The 22,045-nt window shown below is 40.2% G+C and overlaps 2 protein-coding genes across 2 annotated transcripts; both read left to right on the top strand.

Moving 5' to 3' along the window:
* The first annotated feature begins 9,228 nt into the window (after nt 1–9,228).
* LOC131640216 (uncharacterized) lies at nt 9,229–15,387 on the top strand. Its single transcript, XM_058910627.1, has 2 exons — nt 9,229–14,521; nt 15,203–15,387. The coding sequence occupies exons 1-2, from the start codon at nt 9,229–9,231 to the stop codon at nt 15,385–15,387; spliced, it is 5,478 nt and encodes a 1,825-aa protein (XP_058766610.1).
* Nucleotides 15,388–20,517: 5,130 nt separating this feature from the next.
* On the top strand, nt 20,518–21,920 carry LOC131640215 (uncharacterized). The gene is made up of 4 exons (XM_058910626.1): nt 20,518–20,915; nt 20,988–21,093; nt 21,151–21,193; nt 21,514–21,920. The coding sequence occupies exons 1-4, from the start codon at nt 20,518–20,520 to the stop codon at nt 21,918–21,920; spliced, it is 954 nt and encodes a 317-aa protein (XP_058766609.1).
* Nucleotides 21,921–22,045: the final 125 nt, after the last annotated feature.

The raw sequence follows: 22,045 nt of genomic DNA, 5'->3' as shown, positions 1-22,045 counted from the left end.
GACGAAAACTCAGGTAGGTGTTAAAAAATACATACAAGATAAGTTAGAGAGGGAAAACAGAGTGTGTCACTTACTACCACTTATTCATGGGTAAGCTTTTATGAAATTGTGTTTTTTATTTTTTAATTTTGATAACATAGATATTTTATGTGACTTTTGTGTTTCCACACACACGTACAGACAGCATTGGCAATTAATAGTGTGGTGGCATTTTGTTCACTTCATCGGGAAATTGATGAAATCACGAAAAAAATTGTTACAAAGTAAGTTTATCTTTTATGTGAATTTTGTTATAATATATATATATATATATATATATATATATATATATATATATATATATATATATATATATATATATATATATAAATTGTTACAAAAGTAATTTCATATTTTATGTGGTTTTATATGATTTTTTTTTTGAATTAGTGCTTTTGGAGTTCATCAAATGGCAAATGGCAATAGAAAAAAAGACTACATGGCTTTAGCCCAATGTAAGTGTGATGTAAATTATAATTCTATATTTAATTTTATGATAAGTACTCATTAATATGTCATTCATTTGTAGACAAGGAAACAACATAACTCTAATGATTGTGGGTACTATGTGATGAAAAATATGTTGGATATTGTATCTGTAATATAACCGAGTCTTGGATGCAGGTAATAAAAATAACTTTACTTTGTTATTTACTTTGCGTTTTGCAACTTAATGTGAATTTTCAAAGAATAACTCTATATTGTTATTTACGCATTGTAGGTATTTGATGACCCTACAGAATTAACACTATGATTTGTATGATTTGCGACTCCGTTGGGCAAAATATTTCTTTGAGTTATATAAAGATTAAGATTAAATTTAGAAAACCTATTTTGACATCCGTTATTCGAAATCGAAACAACAGGGCTATATATAAAAACCGGAAATAAAAAATTTCATTAATTTAAGAGAAACGATACATCGACAACAATTGATTAAAGAAAACATAACAAAATACATAACAAAATGCCTAATGGCGTCCTTCGCCAAGATAACCATCTGTTCCGCACGAAGGTCTTGTTATCGAACGTCTAGCGCGTTCTTTGATGCCGCCGCGAAGCCTAGAACCACCCCTATCCCTTCGTGCTTCTTGTTGGGTCTGTGTAACTGGGCCTGGAAGTGGGTTGTTCTGCTGGTCGCTGTCTATGAATTCGTCCACGCCACCATAATTTTCCGGAAACCGACTATCGTAAAGTCGGTTACCCAAGCCCTCAAAAGTGTTAAATGGTGGTGGGGGAGTGGGTTAGGGCACGACTTCAGGTTGGTAGCACCCAACATTACTAAAACTACCTTGATAAAATCCAAATTGGTTCGACGGTGTTGCATAGCCAAAAGGGGTGCCACGGTGAGATGATTCAGCATGTGGACCATCGTCGGGACTTAGATGGAGGCTTGACGAACCGGTCTCAATGTTTTGTCCGAAGAACCTTGTGGACCCTATGTAACCTGCAAAGCCAAGTGGTTGTGAATAGGTCTGGTATTGGCTAGCGGAATGGTGTTGGTCTTCAGATTCTTGGAAAGGTTGAGACTGTGATTGGAACAAATTTTGTTGTCGGGAGTTGCGGGCAGAACGGGACGGAGTATGGAACAGACTTTGTTGTTGGTTGGTGTACTGATTTTGTTCTTGTTCTTGTTCTCGTTGTTGTTGTTGTTGTTGTTGTTGTTGTTGTTGTTGCTGCTGTAGTTATCGTAGTTGTTGTCGTTGTTATAGTTGTTGTTGTCGTTGTTGTTGTTGTTGTTGTTGTCGTTGTTGTTCCTCTTCAGGTTGTTGTTGGGGTAGGATGTAGTTGTGAGCACGGGGGTCTATTAAGTAGAACGGATCTGCAATAAATAAGTTAGGGGTGGTAATCGTACGGTACCAACTCATGTATTCTGCGGACGGTTTCATCTCATGATCACTCACGGGGAAGTCGAGGACTTATTGGCGATGGTCCTTCCACATCTGGCGCCATTTGGGTGCGTAATCCTTCCAGTTTTGGTGATTCCACTGATGGTTGACTCGTCTGAGGTGCCACACTCCCAAGTCAACTGGAGGATCGGGTATACCTTGATGCATTCCGAACTGTAGTTTGACCCGGTCACTATGATGCCTTTCGATGATGTTGTACCGGATCAGGCAAGTTTTTGCAGTCCAAATGGCTGCATCTGCACCTCTAGGCTCATGGTCGCAATCGAGATACGGTCTCCATTTAAACTGCATGCATAAGAGTTATACATTATTTCGGTCAAATATTTATAAAAAATACACTTATAAAAGAGCAAAAGATTAGAGATAATACATCCTCGGGTCGTAAGTGATCAATTAGCTGGCGGTACATTGTGATATTTGACCGCGGATTTTTTGTGAAGTCCATTTTTTTCACACAAAATCTAAAATGCAAATTAAATGAGTTAGTTAGAGTAAATCATAATCCACTAATTCTGCATGAAAAATTTGAATTAAAAAGTTACCTCATTGCATACGGAAAGGTCCAACTGGTTCTGTTAATCGGGGCCATTATAGGAATCCTTCACCACCCCCACACTTGCACCAACAGAGCGCATCCATAGAATGTGCAAGAATCGTATTTTGCGTTCTTGCACAGGGATTGGTACAACGTAGCCAGCACTGCAGACCTCCAACTATATAGACTAACTCTAGTAAAATCCATTAATAAACGTAGATACATAAAATTAACGGTGTTACCGGTATTATCGGGAAACAAAATGTTTCCAATTAGCAAGATCAGGTAGCACCTGGTTTTCTGAAGTATAGTTTCTTGGGAAGAATCATCATCCAACCGAAAATTTGAATAATAGTCCTTTAACCTCTTAAGGTTAACACCCTGTCCCCTAGCACCAAGTTGTCCCTCTATCAAGTCTATACCCAATGCCTGATAGCATAGGGAATTTGCCTGCATTACACAACCATTAATTGCCTTACCGTCTACTGGAAGGCCTAGTAACATGTGAACATCCTCCAGGGTTATGGTGCACTCCCCTGTTGGAAGATGGAAAGTGTGTGTCTCCGGCCTCCAGCGTTCTAACAAGGCCAGAACAAATTTGTGATCTATGGAAGCCTCAGCGATGCTGCTAATGGGTCCGAAACCAGCAACTTCTAAGTAGGGTCTTATGTGTTCGTCCGGAGCGATGATCGAGTGACTACAAGTCCGGAATTGGGAAGCATCCTGAAAATAATTATGTATGCATTAGTATGCAGTTATAACATAATAGACAGATGCATGTTATTAACGTAATAGTAAAATACTTACATAGGATGCGATGTTCTCCACGGTTCCTCGGTGCGTATCACCCATTGTTAAGCGAGACATGGTTGAACACTGGAAATCTGAAAGCAAAATGATTATTGTGAGAGTAAATGAGTAATGGTGATGAGAAATCTGCAGAGGCCAAGGTAGTATATATAGTGATGAGGCTGAAACGGTAACAAACTGCATGTTGGACATGTCAACACATTCAAAGTTGCTAGGTGTTGCTTGTGCAGAAGTGGTTGGCATGCATGCCACATAACTTTCGGTGATAGGACATGGTGACATGCATGCAGAGCAGAAATAGGTGACAGATAGGGTTGCATGCATGCAATATTAGGAGGAATCGTTTCAGGAATCTTTTCAGGAATCATTTCAGGAATCGTTTCAGACGCATGCGAACTTGCAGGAATCGTTCCAGACGCTTGCAAAACACAGAAATTCTTAAGACGTTAACAGGTGGGGACCATGTGAGTACCAGGTGGGGACCACATGTATAATACATATGCGCCAAATGGAATGGCACATTCTTTCAAATTTACACTAATGCACCAAACCATTTGGCGCCTTCCAGGAAAGCCAAATAACATATGCGCCATTCCATTTGGCGCATTAGTACAAACCCTAATTTTTTTTTGAAAATTAGGGTTTCTGTTTTGTCATGTAGTGGAAACCCTAGTTGTGCTATGGACCGTAAGTCAGGCGTCCGTCCCTTTATAAATTAGGGTTTCTTGTGTGCTAAGACTACACACACGAAATAAAAATGAGATCTCGCATAAGGCAAGATAGCACGCACCGGAGCTCTGAGCCTCCACCACCTGTGAGGCAGTTCGACTATCAACCGGAGTATTGTCGAAGGAACGGGCACGTCATTTTTTCTCCCGTCAAACCTCCCATGCCGGTTATGTTTTGGAATATCCATTCCATGGACCTACTTAAGAGAACCATCCTGAGGTTTTTGGATGGGGAGTACAGTCCCGGCGAAGAAATCAGATCTATCAAGAGGCTTAGAACAAGGGGTGGTGTTTTTATTGAAAGGCATCGTTGGTGGGAGACTATGGAAGACGACATCCAATGCACTCGGATGATGGAGGATAGAGAAGACATTGTTTTAACCGTTGTAATATCCTAGATGCCGTAGTTTCTTTATCATTTCTGTAACTTCTGTACCGTTCAATCAAATGCTCAATGCATATTTCAATGTAATTTTGTATTCTACCAGTTGTTTTGTGTTGCAAACGCTGGATCATTTAATTAAAATTAATGTGGTTGTTGTGTTAGTTATGGTTGGTGCAAACATTAATTAATCTAACAGACATTTACCATTGTGTGTTGGTCTTTTACATTCAACTTGGAATCTTGAGACAGACATAGATCAACGTGCGTCTGTCTAGTCTCGTCATGTTGGAATCTTGGGACAGACCTAGATCAGCGTGCGTCTGTCTAGTCTCGTCATGTTGGAATCTTGGGGCAGACCTAGATTAGCGTGCGTCTCATCATCTTGAGACAATGCAAAGTTGTGAGCATGTTGGTAAACATTGTGCAATAGAGCATTAACCTATATAAGACAACCAATATTTCGAAACATTACAACACACACAAACAATATTGCCTATTATCACATGATATTACAATACCCAAACACTAACCTGAAACAATGGCTTCATCTCCCCAATATTTGGTACATGCCCATCTAAACAGTGAGACTTACTGACATGAAATAGCCGGTTTTGTGATGAGAAACACTCAAGTTGTGCCATTTTTGTTAAGAAAAAGAGCCACCTTTACATCCTTCATTCAGCGACTTCAGGCTAAGATTGCAATGGGTCCTATTGCAAACATTTTTTTACCAATGTCCTTCTTTCAATAACAACAACACCGTCAAGTTTTATGAGATGGAGATTGCAAATGACAAAGACCTCCAAGATATGTTTGCTACCCATGAATAGTCTGGCTTGGATTCCATCGAGCTGTACGTTACTATACAGGTTGAGACACAAGAAACTCATATTGTCCAGTCGCAAGTTATTGACCCACCAGTCAATGAGTAAGAAGAGGTTGATGTCATAGACGAGGAAGAAGAAGATCTGGAAACTGAATTTGACAACATGGTCAACAAGGAATTTGACGACGAGCAACACATGTCGGTGCCTCCTGCTCATGTGTATGCACCTCTAGCACATATGAGTAACTTGAAACTACAAGGTGACGAACCATCATCCGACATCTTCTTCACGCCGTACATCCAAAATGACGATGAGTTAAAGGAAGGAGACAAGTTTCCTTCTAAGGAGGCATGTCTTAGAACAATAAAAAAATGGCACATGGCGCACAACGTTGATTTTGAAGTAGATCATTCAAACCTGGAACGGTATGTAATCACTTGTAAAAATCCAGAATGTGGCTTCAGACTGTTGGCTTCTTATAGGAAGAGAAGTAATGCATGGGTCATAGAGTCGATTACACAACAACACACATGTGTCAACCCTAAAACTTCCCAGGATCATACGAAACTCAGTGGCGATATTATTTGTCAGGAGATCTTGCCTCTCATAAGCTCTGATCCGTCTTTGAAGGTCAAAACTATTATCTCGCATATCGTTACAGCCTACAACTACACTCCATCTTATAGAAAGGCGTGGGTTGCAAAAACAAAGGCAATTGAAAAAGTCTACGGCAATTGGGAGGAGTCATACAAAATTCTTCCCCGCTACCTTACTGCGCTACAAACTTATGCACGTGGCCCTGTTTCTATTCTAGAGACACTGCCCGCGCATGCCCTGGATGGAAACCCTGTCCAAGGAAACGGAATATTCAATCGCCTTTTTTGGGCGTTCAAACCTTGCGTACGAGGGTTTGCACATTGTAAACCCATACTTCAAATTGATGGAACATGGTTATACAGCAAATACAAGGGAACCATGCTTATGGCGGTTGCACAGGACGGGAACAACAATATATTTCCAGTGGCGTTCGCAATTGTTGAAGGTGAAACTGAACGCGGCTCGGAGTTTCTTTCTAAGGAACCTCCGAGAACATGTTGCTCCTCAGCCTGACCTCTGTTTAATCTCTGATAGGCACGCTTCCATTGAGAGTGCTTATAACAATCCAGCAAACGGATGGCATGACCCACCATCAAAACACGTCTATTGTATTCGCCACATCGCCTAGAACTTCATGCGGGAGATCAAGGATAGGCAGCTCAGGAAGGCCCTGGTCAATGCTGGTTATGCATTAACCCAACCTACATTCCAGCATTATCGGAGTGGGATTGTACTGACAAATCCAGATGCGGGAACTTGGATAGATAACCTTTCCAGGGAGAAATGGACAAGGGCTTATGACAAAGGCGTGCGATGGGGCCATATGACGACAAATCTGGTAGAATCCATGAATGGAGTTTTCAAAGGCATTCGTAACCTTCCTATCACAGCACTAGTGGAGGCAACCTACTTTAGGATGGCTTCGCTATTCTCAACGAGAGGCAGGATGTGGGGTGATGTTAGACAATCGGGTCAATTGTTAAGTGATAGTTGCATGAAATTTATGCAAGAGCAATCGGCAAAAGCAAACACTCATCAAGTAACTACTTTCGACCGATTCAACCGCACGTTCAGTGTTCGCGAAAAAATTTACCACAATGAGGGTTTTCCAAGACAATAATATAGGGTTCTGCTAGACGAACATTGGTGCGACTGTGGAAGGTTTCAAGCTTTTCGTATGCCTTGCTCACATGTCATAGCTGCATGTGCATTTGCGCACCGCTACGCAATATCACAATTGTCTCCAATTTACAAGGCTCAGACATTGCTCCGAGTTTACAGTGATGCGTTTCCATTGGTAGCCAAGGAGGATTACTAACCTGAGTATGATGGGGAGGTAGTTTGGCATAATGACGAAATGCGAAGAAAGAAAAAGGGTCGCCTCAATAGTTCGCGGATTAGAACCGAAATGGACGTCCACGACAAAATGGAAAGAAAATGCAGCATTTGTCGTCAGGTGGGGCACAATAGAAAAAGATGCCCTAATCGTGGCTCGACCTCGTCGCAAGTTTAATCTACTTTGTATTTTTTTTTACGACAATGTATCAATTTCTTTACCACCTATTGTAACCTTTCCTTAGTCTTTCATCAATGTGCTTTAGTAAAATACTGCAATCGACAATGCAAACATTATTTAGGGTTACTAAGAATTTTACGAACTCGGTTTATCAGACGTTTTTACGAAAATAAAACACCGAAATCAAAAACTTTGCGCGAAAATACCCGAAACGGATTAATTTTGAAAAAAAAATGCCCCAACACATAAGAGCCAAATGAAATGGCGCCTATGTGTGGGTTAATGCATGCATGCGCCAATTCAAATGGCTAACATGCTTTTGCCCTAATTTTTCTACAAATGCGCCAAATGGTGTGGCGTGTAATGCACACATGCGCCAATTGATTTGGCGCATCCACTTATATGGGTTCCCAAACCTAGATATTTTGGTAAATACCCCGTAAACATGATTTTTATCGTAATTTTTTATTAAACCTGGTTATTTAAAATATTTTTTCACTGGTTGGTGTTTTCTTAATATATTTCTTGATTTAAAAAAAAAAACACAACTGACACATCCTAAATCTAAAACTTATTGACATACAACAAAAAGATGAGCAATTGGATTATCATCTACTCAACTGATACCGAACCGATATCAATCCGTAAGCTGATGGTGCAGCACCAAATAACAACATGAAATTGCATGAAACTGCAGCTGGCTATCCCCGTACTTCCTGAGCAAATTACACCAAACCTATTTAGTAGTATGAGAAGATTGCAATTTAATAAGTTAGGCTACCAATGCAGCAACATTGAAAATCATGATTTAATTGGCATAAGGGATGAAGTTGGATTAGTTTATTTAGATGAAGACTTGGAAATATTTGAAATGAACCACGTAAAACCCAAGGTTAGAAACATTAAAAGTAAAATCCTTTAAACGTGTTTAGAAGAAATTAAACACAAAGTTCTGATTTTTAAGCACATCAAAGTAAAGTAAATTAAAAACCTTGAAACCTGGATACAATAGTGTTGAAACAAGATAAAGTTACAACAACAAAAAAAAGTAGAAAAGATGAATGAAAGAAGTAAAACACAATTTAGCAGTAGAGAATGATACGAAAACGCGAATGGAAAATAACGAAAAACATACAAAGGGTTCGAGATACCACCCGACAGATTTTCTGGAGAAAAGGTTGAAAGAATTTTGTGTGATGATTCTTCTGTGCAACAATAATAGTAAATTTGGGGTACCATTTTATATTTGTTCCCCAAAAGACAAATCACACAGATTTCTTTCAACCTTTGAATAATTAGGAAATTAAAATTTGAAGTCTCTCATTATCACGCATCTATGACCTGAAAATTAAAAAACATATAGCAAACGATTTAAATATATGAATATTTAGAAACATTGACTATATATAGGATTTCAGCCACTGTTAGCCCAGCAAAACCGCAGCCCATTAAAAGTATTAGAGACAGAAAAATGCCCACTTGGCTGAAAGATTATTACACTCATTAAGTGGGGTATCCATTAGGAATAAAATTCTGTTTTAAGTTATGCTTGTTTGTATCGGCCCATGGCCCAATTACTAGTAACCCTAAGTATTTATGTGTGCTGCAGCTGCTGTTTGTAGGCAGAAAATATTAATGTTCAAGTTGTTTTAAGTTTGTCTTCTAAGCAATTTTATATTCTGCATTTTATCTTGTCTATGATCTATCAATTTGGTGCTTTCATTGAGAGGGCATTGCTGATTTGTACAGAGGAGATTTGGACAGCCTCCTCGATAATTTCCTTCGAAGAAGGGTTAGGTGGCTTTGGTGGATTTGTTCTCTGAAACGCAAGAACAAATCGATACCCGGTTTCAACAAATCTCAGCTGATTTAGCTCAACAAATGGCGCAGCTTCAATCGAGGCTGGATAGTGAAAAATCCTTAGAAGATTCACGCTTTGAAGAGCTCATGGCTGCAATCAGCAAGCAACCACCGCTAAAGGAGAAGTTAGTCGCTGCTGCCTCTACTTCCGCAGCCGCACCACAGCAAGGAGCACTTTCCTCAGGTATGCTCCATAACCCGTCCTCAATCTCGTTCGGCTCCCCACCCTTTACCCACATTTTATCATCTTCCAACAAATCCCCAGCCCACCATTCGTCGCCATTGTCTCGCACACCCACCCAATCAATCCCACCTCCTCCCCGTAACACCACTATTTCCAATTTACCACCCTTCACTTCCCTCTCTTCTTCATACATACCCGCGTATTTACACTCCACAATACCTACTTTACACTCAACAATACCTACCTCTACACCTATCCCTTATTCCATTCCTCCAGCTTCATCTTATACAGCCACCCTTACTCCACATTCTGCCCCATTATTTTCCCAAATGCCATTTACGTCAAACTCTAATATTCCCCCTTTACCACCCTTCCGAACACCCAAACTAGAACTTGCGGCCTTTGACGGCTCTAACCCTCTAGAGTGGTTATTTCAGGCGGACCAATTTTTTGGGTTTTACAACTTTCCTCCAGAAAATAGATTATCCTTAATTTCCTTTTACATGAAAGGGGATGCCTTATCTTGGTTTAAGTGGATGCACCACAATAATCTCTTGACTGATTGGGGTTCGTTTGTGAGGGAACTCGAATTAAGGTTCGGACCGTCCACCTTTGATAATCACCAGGCAGAACTTTTTAAACTAAAACAGGAGGGTTCAGTCATGGATTATCAATCCAAGTTTGAAAAATTATGCAACCAAGTTGTGGGGCTTCCACATGATGCTGTTCTAAATTGCTTCATTTCGGGCCTAAAATCAGAAATCAAAAATGAAATGGCAATCCATCATCCTAGAACAATCTCTCAGGCTATTGGGCTCGCTAAGCTCATCGAATCCAAAATTCAAGATACCAAGCCCAAAATTTTCAAACCCTACTCCAATTCATCCAACCGTAACCTCCTCTTTAATAAGCCTACCATCACCCACACCCCCCCTTCTACACCAGCCGCAAGCTCTAATTCTACTTACCAACCCAGCAAACTACCTATTAGAAAATTGTCCAGCGCTCAATTGCAAGAACGTCGGGCACAAGGCCTTTGCTTTAACTGTGACGAAAAGTTTGTTGTGGGACATAAATGCAGCACTAGCAGATTTTTACTCTTGCTAGCGGATGATGAAAATTTGGACGCAACCTACAATGATGAACCACAACCTGATGCTATTGCTGACCCAGATTCCAATGACACCTATTTCCAACTATCCCCACAAGCTTTAACCGGCCAATTCTCTCCACAAACACTTAAATTTCAGGGCTACATTGGTGGCCTTCCCGTTATGGTTCTTGTTGACACGGGAAGTACGCATAACATCCTTCAACCACGGATTGCCCAACATCTTAATCTACCCACAAAACCTATCCCACATTTTTCTGTGATGGTTGGAAATGGCTCTCACCTCCAATGTGAAGGCATTTCCAACGGTGTTCAGCTGACCCTTCAAAACAAAACCTTTACTCTTCCGTTCTATCTTTTACCTATTGAAGGCGCTGACGTCGTTCTAGGTATGGCCTGGTTGCGTACTTTAGGCCAAATTACAGCTGACTTTTCAGTCCCATCCATCACTTTTACTCACAAAGACTCTCCCATTACCTTAAAAGGCGACCCAAAAACCTTGCCTACCTTAACTACATTTCACCAACTGCGCCACCTCATTCACACAAACTCAGTAGCATCATTCCACCTCATGACATTCATACAACATGAGACACCTAATCCGAACCCACCCAACCTTCACGAACAAGCTGACTTTCCTTCTTCCCTAAACCCACCGAAATTCAAACCACCCAGCCATGAACATAACCAGCAAATTAACCCTCATATTACCAGCCTTATCCAGAAATATCCCACAGTTTTTCAGGGTTCACTTAACCTTCCTCCCCCACGACCTTTTGATCACCGAATTCCACTGCTACCCAACTCACCCCCTATTAATGTTAAACCGTACCGTTACCCCCATTGCCAAAAAGAAGCTATGACATCCCTAATTCAAGACATGCTTAAAGAGGGCCTTATTGTTCCCAGCAATAGCCCATTTTCATCACCTGTTCTTCTTGTCAAGAAGAAAGATGGCACGTGGAGATTTTGTGTGGACTACCGTGCCTTAAACGCAGTCACCATTAAAGATCGATTTCCTATTCCCACAATCGATGAACTATTGGATGAACTGGGAAATGAAACAATTTTTACCAAGATAAATCTTCGTTTAGGGTATCATCAGATTAGAGTTGCCACAGAAGACACTCATAAAACGGCATTTAGAACATTTGACGGACACTATGAATTTTTGGTTATGCCCTTTGGGTTAACCAACGCCCCATCTACATTCCAATCTGCTATGAATGAACTTCTACGTCCCTACCTCCGCAAGTTTGTTTTAGTTTTTTTTGATGACATTCTCATTTTCAGTTCCTCCCTAAGTGACCACTTGGTTCATTTAGATATTATTTTTAACGCTTTAAAGTCAAATTCTTTTGTTGCAAAGTTTTCTAAGTGTGTTTTTGCAGTTGATAAGGTTCATTACCTAGGTCATGTAATATCAGCAGGAAATGTTGCTGCAGATCCAGAAAAGATACAGGCAATTTTGGATTGGCCTGTACCACGTTCACTCACGGCTTTAAGGGGTTTCCTCGGTCTCACCGGTTTCTACCGCCGTTTCGTTCGGCACTACGCCACTCTCGCAGCTCCCCTCACCGATTTGTTACGTTCTACTACTTTTTCATGGAGTACAGAGGCTTCTTTGGCCTTTACAGAACTCAAACATAAAATGACCGACATGCCGGTGCTGGCTTTGCCAGACTTTACAAAATCATTTATCATAGAAACCGACGCATCTGGTGTCACCATCGGCGCAGTACTCTCTCAGGGTGGTCATCCATTGGCTTTCTTTAGTAAAAAGATGTGCCCGCGTATGCAATCCAGCTCTGTTTATGTCCGAGAGATGTATGCTGTCACAGAGTCAGTAAAAAAATGGCGTCAATACCTTATCGGGCAAAAGTTTCAAATCTACACAGATCAAAAGAGCCTAAAAGATCTATTAATGCAACGCATACAAACACCTGAACAACAAAAGTGGGCCTCTAAACTACAGGGATTTAACTTCGAGATTTTTTACAAACCTGGCAGATCTAATCTTGTAGCTGACGCTTTGAGCCGTAAGTTTTCCACCAAAGAACCTCTCTTTATGGCCCTTACTTCTGCCGTCCCTGAGTTGATCCACCACCTTCGCCATTATTACACCTCAGACCTCGAAGGACAACAGTTGGTTCAAAATTTGTTAAGCAGAGCAGACACTGACTTTAGTTTTATAAAGAAGCTTTTGTTTTTTAAAAACAAAATGTACATACCTTCTACACAGTTGCGGTTGGCTCTCATTGATGAGTTCCATAGCACACCAACTTCTGGTCACTCCGGAGTCAAGCCCACAGTTGCACGCTTGACAGCTTCGTTTGCCTGGCCACGCCTACACAGCGACGTCAAGGATTTCATCAAACACTGCACAATATGTCAACAGAGCAAATATCAGACACAAAAAAAACAAGGACTCCTTCAACCATTACCAATTCCGGCACAAGTTTGGGAAGAACTCACCATGGACTTCATTACAAAACTTCCAAACTCTTTTGGTCACACTGTTATCTGGGTGATATGCGACAGACTCACCAAATATGTGCACTTTATTGCTCTCCCAACCAACTTCACAGCTCAAGACATAGCTGCTCGCTTTTCAGTTGAGGTTTGCCGACTCCACGGTATTCCCAAATCAATTGTTTCTGACAGGGACCCGTTGTTCGTGAGTACCTTCTGGAAGCAACTATTCAAAATTCAGGGAACAAAATTAAAGTTCAGCACTGCCTACCACCCAAAAACGGATGGACAATCCGAAGTAGTTAATAGAAGTTTGGAAACTTACTTGCGTTGTTTTGTTAGTGACCATCCCAAACAGTGGTTTAAGTTTTTGCATCTGGCTGAGTTTTGGTTCAATACATCCTACCACTCTGCAATCAAAATGTCTCCTTTCATGGCTCTTTACGGCAGACCACCACCAGCTATCCCGGACTATATCAAAGATTCAGCCTCCATTGAGTCCTTGGATTCTTCCCTACAACAAAGAAAAGAGATTTTGGACCAGCTCAGACTCAACTTACAACGCAGCAGAAAACAAATGGAGACTCAAGCCAACAAGAGCAGACGCGAGCTTACCTTTAATGTCGGTGATTCTGTTCTTCTTCGCCTTCGACCTTATCGTCAGCATTCGGTCACCAAAAGATCCTCAAAGAAGCTTTCGAAGTACTACCATGGCCCCTATACGGTTGTTAAACGCGTTGGTGAGGTAGCTTATGAGTTAGATCTGCCATCTTCCTCCAAGATACATCCGGTTGTACACGTCTCCTTGCTGCGACCTTTCTTTGAGGCTTCATCGACCTTCAACCCACTGGATCTGCCTTTACACATATCCAAACTCTTCCTGCAAAACCAAGAACAATCAAAAACCAGTCAACCACAAACACCGAAACAGAATTCATCATCGAATCTAAGGGAAAACAAAACCTTACCTGCAGCAAAGGCCGGTGGATCTGCCGACACACACATGCAACAAGCTCTGCAACTCCCAACTGAGAAGAAGAACTTGCAACAATATCTGGAAAGTACTTGTACTTCTACCGCTAACTCACCAAATGAAAGTGCAAGTAGGGTTAAACCTCCTCTTATAACCCAACACTCTCCCCCACCGCCCACCAGCCACGTGTCTCAAACTTTAAAATCTGACCGTCCCAACAACAATACACTTAACCCCCCTTGTATTATTTCTACCAACAATCCAAATTTCCCAACTTACCCCTTATCCTATCCCTTACCCACAGAATCCCAGAAATCTGCTTCTATCCAACCACTTGCCGCCACCTCACCCCTTGTTTCTGCCCAACGCTCTCCCACAGTCAAACTACACGTTAACCCTATTCCTCCTTCCCAATGCTACACACGTGATTCACACTCCAGCTGTACTCCACATAACTTCAGCAAACTACCACAACCGTGGGCCCCTTTCTCTACCTCACAACTGAACCTTGAGGACAAGGTTCCCTTTGGATCCGGAAGTATTGTTAGCCCAGCAAAACCGCAGCCCATTAAAAGTATTAGAGACAGAAAAATGCCCACTTGGCTGAAAGATTATTACACTCATTAAGTGGGGTATCCACTAGGAATAAAATTCTGTTTTAAGTTATGCTTGTTTGTATCGGCCCATGGCCCAATTACTAGTAACCCTAAGTATTTATGTGTGCTGCAGCTGCTGTTTGTAGGCAGAAAATATTAATGTTCAAGTTGTTTTAAGTTTGTCTTCTAAGCAATTTTATATTCTTCATTTTATCTTGTCTAAGATCTATCAGCCACGAGATCTAACGAAAGAGAAAACGTGGTGTTTTGAGGATCCGTTGATTCCGTTGTTGCTAAGTAAAAGGTATTTGGAATCATGGTACGTGTATTATGGTTGTTGACTTTGTTTTCCTATTTGAATCCTAAATTTAGGGAGATAATTACAAATCATTTAAAAGTTTTATAATTAATTAAAAACTTTTTTTACTACTAACTAATTCATGAATTTAGTTACAATTTTTTTAATTCAGATGTCTATTTAAAAATCTAGTCGACACGTGCATAATAATAAAAACAAAATTGTTTAAACATAAAAATATTAACAATTGAGGCACCCTTAATAAAAATTCAAAGTATTTTTTTTATTTCTCTAACATTTTTAATATTTGATTTTTTTTCTTAAAATTTTTCTTTTGGTGATGGCTTTTTGGGGATTGCAGTGAGTTGGCAGGGGAAGCGTGTGTATGTGGTTAACGTTTATGCTCCGTGCACCCTTGACAAGAAGAAGGAAATGTGGATGAATTTGAGGGAGAAGAGAAACAGTTTTCAAGATGGAGAGTGGTGTTTTTGGGGTGATTTCAACGCTGTGAGCAATAGAAGGGAGCGTCTTGGCATTGGTGCTTAGTCTAACGGTGGAGAAATTCTGGGTTTCAATGAGTTCATTTCCAACATGGAGTTTACTGATCTTCCGGTTCTAGGCAATCGATTCACTTGGTTCAATTTGGCTGGTGATGCTTGTAGCAGGCTCGACAGGTTCTTGGTTAGTGAGGGGCTTTTGGAGCTTTGGGGTTTTGATAGGCAGGTTGTGGGGGAGAGTAGTGTTTCGGATCACTGTCCTATATGGCTTAATGGAATGGTGAAGAACCGAGGTCCCAAGCCTTTCAAATTGTTCAAATGCTGGCTCAATCATGAAGGTTTCAAACCGTTCTTGGAGGACAGTTGGAAGTCTTTGTCCAACATTCGTGGCAGACCCGGATTTATCTTGAAGGAGAAGTTATCTAAACTGAAGAATATGATCAGGACTTGGAACAATGAGGTGTTTGGAGAGGGGCGTTTGTGTTGATGTTAGTGAACCCAGGGGTGTGGCTTCTAAAGCTATGTGGGAAGCGGTTAATTATAGGGAGAGTATTTTAAGGCAGAAATCGAGATGCAAATGGGCAGCTGAAGGTGATGTGAATTCTAAGTATTTTCACAGGGTTATGAAAGGCAGATGGAGGCGGAATAACATAGTAGGGCTGAATTCTGTTAGTGGTGTTTTGTCGGAGGTGGAAGAGATTAGAACTGAAGTTCTGAATCATTTTGCAAATAGATTCATGGAGAGTGAAGAGGATCGTCCGGAGCATGATGGTGTGTCCTTCAACTGTTTATCTACCGAGGATTGTGCATCCTCAGAGGCTCCGTTCTCTCTTGAGGAGATTAAGGATGCTGTGTGGCTTGGGGATTGCGAGAAAAGTCCAAGACCCGACGGTTTTCCTTTGGGCTTCCTGAAATTTTGTTGGAGTTTCTTAAACCATGATGTTGTGAGTTTTGTCCATGACTTCCTTAGCAGAGGTAAATTTCCCAAGGCAATTACGGCTTCGTTCCTGGCATTAATTCCAAAAATTAACAATCCTCAAAGGGTGGAAGAATTCAGGCCCATATGCCTCATTGGTTGCTTGTATCGTTTGCTGTCTAAATTATTGGCTGGAAGACTGAAGAAGGTAATGGGGAAACTGATATCTCCAACTCAAACGGTGTTTATCAAAGGTAGACAAATGATGGACGGAATGGTGGTGTTAAATGAGACTGTTGACTTTGCGAGGAGGAATAGAAGGGAATGTATGATTCTGAAAATCGACTTTGAAAAAGCATACGATTGTGTCTCGTGGAGTTATATTAAATACATGTTCAAACGAATGGGGTTTAGGAGCAAATGGTGTGGGTGGATGGAAGCGATGGTTTTCTCAAGTAATATTTTTGTTCTTGTGAATGGTTCTCCAACAGCGGAATTTGCTGCGTCTCGTGGTCTCCGGCAGGGGGATCCCTTGTCCCCGTTTATTTTCCTTCTTGCTGCTGAGGATCTATCAGGTTTGATGAGGAATGCTAGAGAGGTTGGGGGCTACCAGGGGTTTCATTTCAACCATCAGATCCACGTTGAACTATTGCAATTCGCGGATGATATGGTAATGTTGTGTGATGGAAATGCAAAAAATATGTGGTGCATCAAAGCAGTTTTAAGGGGTTTCGAACGAGTATCTGGTTTGAGTGTTAACTTCAACAAAAGTAGGTTGTTCGGTATCAATGTTGGGAATGATGCGTTACTTGCAGCGGCTACTTTCCTTCCGTGCATAATTGGCAGCATGCCGTTTCTGTTCTTGGGCTTACCGGTGGGTGCCAATCATCGAAGGAAGGATACTTGGAAGCCGTTATTCAACAATCGTAAAAAGAGGTTAAATTCTTGGCAGGGAAGGCATTTATCTCTCGGTGGCAAGGTAACACTTTTAAATTCGGTCCTTAACAATATTCCGATTTTCTAGTTATCTTTCTTCAAAGCTCCTAGGGTGGTGTGGGAGGAAATCACTAGAATTCAACGATCGTTTTTGTGGGGTAAACCGAAGGAGGACAAAAGGAGGATGGCGTGGGTTAGTTGGGACAAGGTTTGCTTGTCCAAAGATGATGGAGGTTTGGGTGTGAAGAATGTAGAATTGTTCAATATTGCTTTGATCAGCTAGTGGGGATGGCATTGTATTGTGGATAGGCAGTGTGTGTGGTCTGATATTATGATGTTTAGATATGGCAATAGTGAGCATCGTATTCCTGACAACATATCGAACTATAGATTGAAAAAATCTTCTCTCTGGTGGCGTGATATTAGGGCAGTTTGTAGGAGCAAAAGAAATGATCAATTATGGTTTTTAGATGTTGTGTCGCGTAATGATGATGGTTCGGTTGATTGGGGCAGCGACAACGAAGAATTTTCAGTCAAAGACGCGTATAAACGATTGTATTCAACGTTGAGTGGGGTTAATAGTTTGGGGGAATTTAAGGTGCAGGCTACTCATAGTGTGTGGAGGGCAAAGGTTCCGGAAAATATCAAGTGCTTCGGATGGCGGTTTATTCTCAATAGTATTCCTACTAAAGATGAGTTATGGCGAAGAGGGGTTCTTCATGGAGGAGATCAAGTGTTATGTCCGTTATGCAACAATGCTACTGAATCTAAAGAGCATTTGTTCCTTATGTGTGCTGAATCTGGCAAGATTTGGAAGATGGTGCTGCATTGGCTTCTAGGAGAAGAGATGGACATTGGAGTAGGAAACTTGGAGCTTGACGTTATTGATCGTTTTGCTGACTGTTTGGAGGTGTGTGTGCGTGCGCCTTTTGTCTTCTTTTTCTGGTTATTAATTTCGTGGAATATTTGAAGAGCTAGGAATGAGTTGATATTTTCCAATAAGGTTTGGGATGTGTCGGGGGTGGTGAATTGTATTCAATCAATGGGGTGGGAATGGTTTTTGTTTATTGCTAACAAAGGCCTTGAGTGTGATCAGGGCATGTGGTTGGCTAACCCGTCTTCTTTGGTGGGATTTTAGTTGGGTTTGCTTTGGCTTGTTGTGTGTTTTCTTTTGTATTTGGGTTGGCACCCCTTGTGCTCTTTAATACAAAGTTGTTTATCAAAAAAAAAAAAAAATACTATTTATGAATATTAATTTTAAAAATATTTTATTTAAAAAAATACTTTTTTAAAAGTAAATTGTTTATAGTATATAAATGTAATAAATATTAATTTCTAAAATATAAATATACATTTTTTAAAGTATATAAAAATATACCTTTTTTAAAAATAAATAATACAAATCTACTAAAGTTACTAGAGGAACGAAAGAAAATCAACATACAACAGGCGATGGATATAGCGGCATGAATATATACTACTTTCAAAAATTTCAAAAACATATACCGCTTTAAAAAATTTCACATAGTCATAGCAACCACACATATATTTACAACTACCACAAACTATTATATTTTATCTTTAAAAAAAAATTGCACCTGAAATAAATGGATAAATTTGCTGCAAAATTTGAAGCTTTACTCCAAAATTTTACTCCACTAGAGAACCTAATTGATACATGAATCCCAAACATTAAAAAAAATAACATTATAATTAACTCTTGAAAATAAAGTAAATATAAAATTGAATCATTGAAATAAAATGATTACTTGATATTTTTGATATAATAGTTGATAGAATAAGGGTGTGAATTTGATGGTTTTCAGAATTTTAGTGAAAGCTGAGAGGAAGAAGAGATGTAATATACTAGATTGAGAGAGGTGGGTAAGAAATGTAGTTGTTGATGGGGCTCCCCTGTCAAATTGGCACGCTAGTCTGCCACAAATGTGCCGCTTTGAAAACATAAATTTGTCACGCCAGTCTGCCACAATTAATGGATGAGACTACTTTTTCAATTCGCTTGGGGTTACCCCTGGCAAATGTCTACTTTATCTGACCATTGATAAAATAATGCTTTACCTTTTTAGTTTTTTGGGGTACCCCTCGCAATGTATTTTTTAAAAAATACAAAATTTTATCTCTCTAATATTTTCGAGGGGTAGACCCATACAACATAATTTATTTTTATTTTTTTAAAGTTTGTACATTGCGAGGGGTTTAACCCTAAGCAACCTTATTTTTTAGTTAGGGGTTTTACCCCTGGCAAATATCCCTGGCTATACAAAGGATTTTTTGTAGTGAGAATGGCCGATGTTGAAAATTGAAGGTAGGGGAATTTTGTTTTGTTTGAGAAGCTTAATCGTTTGAAAGAGCGGCTTAAAAATCTTGGAATCATGAGGTTTTCGGATGGATTGATTTAAAGGTGCATAAGGAGGTGAAAAACATCAATGAGTTGGACTCGCTGTTGGTGGACAATTTTGGGGGTAATATTGATTCTTTGGTTGATTTTAGAAGGGAATCTACTAGAGAGCTATGGAAGAGTTTATCTGTGAAAGAAAGCATGTTAAGGCTAAATTCTAGACAACTTTGGTTGAAGGACGATGATAAGAACATGCGATTTTTTCATAACTCCTTAAAGGAGAGACATAGTAAGAATGCAATTTCGGTGTTGGAGGGGGCAGATGGGAGGGTGGAAGGTGTTGAAGAGGTGAAAGTGGAGGTAAAAATTCATTTTGAAATTTTTTTCAAAGAAGAAGATTTTAATAGGGCTGTTCCGGAGGGTTTGGCTCTTAATTATTTGAGTGAGGTGGATAGATTGTGGTTGGAAAGACCGTTTTTAGAAGAGGAAGTTAAGTTGGCGGTTTGGGATTGCGATGGCAATAAGAGTCCTGGACCGCGGATGGCTATACCCTTGAGTTTTTTCAACAATGTTGGGAAACGGTTAAGGGCGACGTTGTTATATTTGTGAAGGATTTTTATGATAAGGCTAGGCTCACGAAGGGATGCACATCGTCCTTCATTGATCTAATTCCTAAAGTAAAGAATCCTCAATCTTTGTCCGAATATAGGCCGATTTGTCTTGTAGGTTGTTTGTATAAGATTCTTTCTAATCTCTTGGCGCGAAGGTTGAGATGTGTTATAGGGGGGTTGGTATCAAGTAATCAAACGACATTTGATACGGGTAGAAACATTGCGGATGGAGTTTTGGTTGTGAATGAGGTGTTGGATTTAGCAAAAAGAGAAAAACGGAGTTGTGTTGTTTTGAAGGTTGATTTTGAAAAAGCCTATCGAGTTAGTTGGAATTTTTTGAAATATGTGCTAACAAAGATGGGCTTTGGTGCTAAATGGTTAAGATGGATGGACGGTAGCATTTTTTCTAGTGATATGTCGGTCCTCATCAATGGTAGTATCACTAAGGACTTTAAGGTTGAAAAGGGGCTTCACCAAGGAGACCTTTTATCTCCTTTCTTGTTTGTTTTGGTAACAGAGGTGCTCACGACTTTAATGAGAAAGACTATTGCTATTGGTGATTTTCGAGGGTTTAAGATTAACGATGTGGAGGAGGTTAGTATGCTCCAATTTGCGGATGACACCATTATTTTGGCGGAAGGAGATATCGCGAATTTGTGGAGTATGAAATCGATTCTTAGGGTCTTTGAGTTAATGTCGGGTTTGAGGCTTAACTTCCATAAAAGCAATATTTATGGTATCAATGTGGGTGAATGGTAACTTGATGCGGCGTCAACCTTTCTATCTTGCAATGTCGATAGGCTCCCGTTTAAATTCCTTGGTGTTAGGGTGGGCGATAGCCCGAGGAAGCTTTCTATGTGGAGGGATTTGATTTTGGCTTTGAAGAATAGAATAACCGTTTGGAAGAGAGTGCATCTTAATATTGCAGTTCGAGTATGCTTAATCAATTCCGTTATAAACGCCATTCCCATTTATTCTCTTTCTTTCTAGAAAGCGCCATCAAAGATTCTTAAAGAGATTACGGCTATTCAAAGTAAGTTTGGAACAGGAGTGAAATAAAAAGATCCATATATTGGCTGAGTTGGGACACCGTGTGTAAAACTCGAGAAGAAGGAGGTTTAGGGGTTAAGAATGTGGAGGTGATGAACGTCGCGTTACTTAGTAAATGGAAATGGAGGATTTTATCGGATGAAGAGGTTGTTTGACGTGGAATTCTTACTTCTAGATACGACAATGTGAAGAGGAAGGTTCTCATTGGCGATATTTCCGTGGTTGAGAAAATTGACTCAATATAATGGAGGGACATTCTTTTATCTGATAATTATATTTCTCTATTGAATCAAAACTTTTCAGGGGTTGTGGTGTGCACTGTCGGGAATGGCTTAGACTTGCCCTTTTGGTACAATTGCTGGGCCGATACACAGCTGCTGCTGATGGCCTTTCCAGAGCTGTATGCATTGGCGTGTAACGATTATATCACGGTTGCAGAGGCTGGTTCGCATTCTGTTTCAGGCTGGGCCTGGAATGCTGACGCGATACTCCAGGATAGCAGCGACAGTGCTGTATTTCCGTGGCAAGAGCTCAGTGATTACATCTCCCATGTGGTTCTGACGGACTTTTCTAAGGATGAATTCGTTTGGAACATCAATCAAGAGAGAGTGTTCACCGTTAAGACTTATTACAAGTGGTTCAAAGCAAAGTTGTCAAACCACCTCTCAATTCTAATGTTGTTAAAGCTTCTTCTCTTATTTGGAAGGTAAAAGCGCCGTCTAAAACTCTTTTTTTTGGTTGGAGGATTATTCATAATAGAATAGCTACTAAGGATCAATTGCACAAGAGGGGCATTTTGGATATTAGTGACTTGCTCTGTGTGTTTTGTTCGATG

This window comes from Vicia villosa, unplaced genomic scaffold (assembly GCF_029867415.1).
Source record: "Vicia villosa cultivar HV-30 ecotype Madison, WI unplaced genomic scaffold, Vvil1.0 ctg.003000F_1_1, whole genome shotgun sequence".
In the NCBI taxonomy this organism is placed as follows: domain Eukaryota; kingdom Viridiplantae; phylum Streptophyta; class Magnoliopsida; order Fabales; family Fabaceae; genus Vicia; species Vicia villosa.
Note: the sequence above shows the minus strand (reverse complement) of the source record. Positions and strands in the feature narration are given on the sequence as shown.

Coding starts and splice junctions, on each gene's coding strand:
- LOC131640215 (XM_058910626.1), top strand. CDS start 20,518: ATGGGCTTTGGTGCTAAATGGTTAAGATGGATGGACGGTAGCATTTTT. Junction 20,916..20,987: donor GGTATCAATGTGGGTGAATG/GTAACTTGATGC, acceptor CCTTGGTGTTAG/GGTGGGCGATAGCCCGAGGA. Junction 21,194..21,513: donor AGAGATTACGGCTATTCAAA/GTAAGTTTGGAA, acceptor AAAACTTTTCAG/GGGTTGTGGTGTGCACTGTC.
- LOC131640216 (XM_058910627.1), top strand. CDS start 9,229: ATGGCGCAGCTTCAATCGAGGCTGGATAGTGAAAAATCCTTAGAAGAT. Junction 14,522..15,202: donor AAAACCGCAGCCCATTAAAA/GTATTAGAGACA, acceptor TGGGGATTGCAG/TGAGTTGGCAGGGGAAGCGT.